This window comes from Drosophila elegans, unplaced genomic scaffold (assembly GCF_018152505.1).
Source record: "Drosophila elegans isolate 14027-0461.03 unplaced genomic scaffold, ASM1815250v1 contig_645, whole genome shotgun sequence".
NCBI classification, from domain to species: Eukaryota; Metazoa; Arthropoda; class Insecta; order Diptera; family Drosophilidae; genus Drosophila; species Drosophila elegans.
The window spans coordinates 85,384-89,739 of record NW_024546011.1 but is presented as its reverse complement, the minus strand read 5'-3'; the positions used below and the strand labels follow the sequence as shown (position 1 = coordinate 89,739).

Here is a 4,356-nt window from a genome sequence, read left to right as displayed (position 1 = left end):
TGGCGACCTGTATCAGCAGAGAGCGACGCTAAGGAGAAGAGTAATGTTCTCTCCCTATCTCCACAGTAGGTTTGGCTGGTACTTGGCCAATCCGTTGGCAACGCCTTTATTATTAGTTCCAGAGTCACCGACCAGAGCGGACGGTCAATAAAGAATATAATTATCAGTTGATATAAAGTGTTTTCATTCAGTGGGAGATCGTGGTCTTTACACTGGCGACGAGGATAAAGCCGGAGATTAAGTTTGTGCTAACCCTTTTGCAAGAAAAAGATAATCGAATCGATTAAATCAGCAAACGTGAAGTGTGCAAAAGAAATGTAAGTAGAAAAAAAAGAAGAAGAAGAAGACACAGGCACACAGCATTGCCAGAGTGGAAAAATCCTTGCCAAATGGAAGGATTAAAGAAATGAAAAAAAAGAGAGGAGAGAGTCTATTCCAAATGGAATGAGATCCAAAAAAAAAAAAAGAGTCTATTCCAAATGGAATGAGAACAAGAAATTCCAAATGGAATGAGCTTTTAAAAAAAGCGCCTATTCCAAATGGAATGAGATCAAGGAAAGAAGTAAAAGCCTTAAGTTATCTGTTCCTAATGGAATAAGAGCAAAGAATGAGAATACAGAAAAGCCCGATGTTGGAGGATTATTCTGGGATTTACGTTTTAATTTCAGGAATAATTATGACGGAGCTGAAACCTTTTCTATGCCAGGCGATGGACAAGGCACTATGGCGTACGGAGTGGGAAATGTGGCTGCGCGCATTTACTATATATGTGGACACGGAGGAGATCACAAATGTATATAAAAAGAGGAATAAACTCCTTCACTTGGGTGGACCTCAGCTTCAGGCGGTTGTGTATAGCATTCCCGGCGCCTTGATACCATACGACGACAAGGCTAAAAATGACGTGTTTACTCCTTTGGTAAGCAAACTAAATGAGTATTTTTCACCGCTGCGAAATTCCGCGTTCGAAAGGCACCTGTTTCGATCGATGACACCGGTGGAAGGAGAAGGTTTTACGGAGTTTTTACTTAGATTACGCCAACAAATCGCTAAGTGTTCATTTGGGGAGACTAAGAGACAAATCGAAGAAATCTGTTTAATCGACAAAATTATTGATGTCTGGGCCCCATTAGACTTAAAGAAGAAATTGCTTGAAAATGAGCAAACTTTGGAGGAGGTCGTAAAAACATGTTGCATAGATGAGCAAGTAAACAAACAAACGCAGTCTATGGCCGCACCAACTACCGCAAGCAGCATTAACAAAATTATACAGCACGACACGGGTATGGAGTGCGGAAGATGTGGTAGAAGAGGGCATCGGGAAAACAGCGCGGAATGCCCCGCTAGGAACATGAGGTGCAGGAAATGCGATAGACTTGGGCATTTTTATAAGAAATGCCGTACGAGGGTACGAAAATCAAACTTCGGTATGGAAGAACCGGATCGAAAACGGCGACGTCAGGGAAATACTAGGATACAATCAATAAGTAATGAAACTCAAAATGAGTATGGCGATTCAAAGTCTACCAACCTGTTTAGAGTAGCAACTGAGCAATCCGGCGAGGAAGAGATTCGGTGTAAAATAAGTGGTCATACGGTCGCCATGATTATTGATTCGGGCTCAAAGTATAACCTAATCAGTCATTCGGATTGGCAACAATTGCTAGAGGGAAAAGCAGTCATGTTTAACGCTCGCACAGAATCAGTAAACCAATTTAGAGCTTATGCCTCAGACCGTCTTCTCAAGGTATTTCAAATTTTCGAAGCACCGATTTCGGTACGGAACGATTCTGAACTGATTGCTCCTTTTACGTTATTGAAAATAGTAAATAATCTTTGTAAGGACGTGACACAGCTATAAAACTCAACGTCTTAAGACTGGGACTAAGCGTACATAGAGTTGAAAAGTTGAACCGTTTCCCAAATGGAGTGACGTTTCAGTCAAAATTTCGATTGACGAATCCATTACTCCCATCCAACAACCCATTAGGCGTGTACCGACAGCGTTGGAAAAAAAATTGATAAAAAACTCGAAGAAGCATTAAGCATAGACATTATTGAACCCGTATCTGGACCAAGCGCCTGGATATCACCTTTGGTTATTGCATTTAAAGATGATGGTGATATTCGTTTATGCATAGATATGCGGCGTGCAAATAAAGCTATTCAGAGAGAAAACTACCCATTGCCAACTTTTGATAATTTTATGACTAAACTAAGAGGTGCCAAACATTTTTCAAGGCTCGACCTAAAAACGCCTATTATCAATTGGAATTGGCCGAATCCAGCAGAGGAATTACAACATTTATAACGCACCGTGGCTTATTTCGATACAAACGCTTAATGTTTGGGGTGAACTCGGCACCTGAAATATTCCAAAGGTTGATGGAAAAACTCTTATCTCCTTGTCAAAATGCCTTAAACTACATTGACGACATAATAGTCTTTGGGAGCAATATGGAAGAACATGACGCAGCTCTAAAAATGGTAAGGACAATTTTGGAAAATAATAATGTCCTGCTGAACGAAAGGAAATGTACACTAAGAGCTCAGAAATTAAAATTTTTAGGCCACATTTTGTCCGATCAAGGGATCGAAGTTGACCCAGAAAAAGTTAAGGTTATTACTGAGTTCAGAGCTCCCAAAAATAAAGAAGAAATACGCAGTTTCCTTGGTCTAGCTACATACGTGGCTAAATTTGTGGTTGACTTGGCAGACAGTACTGAGCCATTAAGGAAATTACTAAAGAGTCATGAACCATTTGCTTGGGGTAAAGAGCAGGATGAAGCATTTAAAATATTAAAAGAAAAAATTGCGGCAGTACCAAAACTCTCATACTTTAACCCTAAAGACAAAACCTGTTTAATTGCGGATGCTAGTCCGGTGGCTCTTGGTGCTGTTTTAGTACAGTTTGACAAATCTAATAGCCCACGAATAATATCATTTGCCAGCAAGAGTCTTTCACCGGTAGAAAAGAGATATTCGCAAACCGAAAAGGAAAGCCTGGCGTTAGTGTGGGGTGTGGAAAAATTTTATTTTTATTTGGCTGGCTTAAAATTTGACTTAATAACTGATCACAAGCCGTTAGAGACGATCTTTAAACCAACATCGCGACCCCCGGCTAGAATTGAAAGGTGGTTGCTGAGGCTACAATCTTACCGTTTTCATGTTATTTATAAAACGGGAAAAGAAAATATTGCTGACTCGCTGTCAAGACTGTGCCAACATACTGATGCAGAACCTTACGACTGGGCTGGAGAGGAGCATATTTTTCGCGTACTATCAACATCCATACCTAAATCCATCTCCATATCTGAAGTCAGCGAAATGAGTGTCTTAGATGAGGAGATGGTGGATGCAATGACGTGTCTTAATCAAGACTCATGGAAAGCGAATTTGTCAAGCCCGTATTACCCGTTTCGGTTGGAACTGTCTATAGTCGGTGATATCCTACTTCGAGGCACCCGGTTAGTAATTCCACGAAAACTACGAGGTGTAATCCTTAACCTTGCTCACGAAGGGCATCCCGGAATAAGTGCCATGAAACGAAGATTGCGTTCAAAGGTTTGGTGGCCATGTTTGGACAAAGATGCTGAACAATGCGTTAAGGCGTGCCGAGATTGTCTTATAGTGTCAATGCCATCAAGGCCTGCTCCGATGCAACGACACCCGTTTCCGGATGGACCCTGGAAATGTCTAGCGACTGATCTTTTGGGACCATTACCTAACGGTGAGAATATATTAGTCCTCATAGATTATTACTCAAGGTATATAGAATTCAAAATAATCAGATCTATATCATCCAAAATAATTATTGATGAGATGGAGGAGATATTTTCACGGCTAGGATTTCCAGAGACGCTAACGACTGATAATGGTAGGCAATTTGTAAGCGCTGAGTTCAAAAGTTTTTGCCACACAAACGGAATTAGGTTAATGCCTACACCTCCCTACTGGCCCCAGGCGAACGGCGAAGTAGAGAACATGAACCGATCTCTTGTGAAACGTTTGAAGATAGCTCACGCGAATAACGACAGCTACAAAAAGAAATCCAGAAATTCGTATTGATGTACAATGTTACTCCACACGGTACCACAGGCGCTCCACCGACGGAACTAATGTTCAACAGGGTGATAAGGGATAAAATTCCTTGCATCCAGGATCTTGTTGGCGTGATGGCAGACTCAGAGGAAAAAGACAGGGATCTGCTGGAAAAGAAAAGGAAACAGTATGCAGACAAATTCAGGAGCGCGGGAAACTTGGTGCCATTTTGCTTGTATTCCTCAGGAAATTTTTTTAAAAAATCTAGAATTACCGCAATTAACCAATTTTTCCCACAGCTAAGCTTTAAAAACA

General features: G+C 41.0%; 1 protein-coding gene across 1 annotated transcript; it reads left to right on the top strand.

The window, feature by feature from the left end:
* The first annotated feature begins 6 nt into the window (after positions 1 to 6).
* LOC121467740 lies at positions 7 to 3,707 on the top strand. The gene is made up of 3 exons (XM_041709998.1): positions 7 to 317; positions 669 to 1,626; positions 3,632 to 3,707. Exons 2-3 carry the CDS (start codon positions 677 to 679, stop codon positions 3,705 to 3,707), a joined length of 1,026 nt encoding a protein of 341 aa, XP_041565932.1. The 5' UTR covers positions 7 to 317; positions 669 to 676.
* The last annotated feature ends 649 nt before the right edge of the window (positions 3,708 to 4,356 follow it).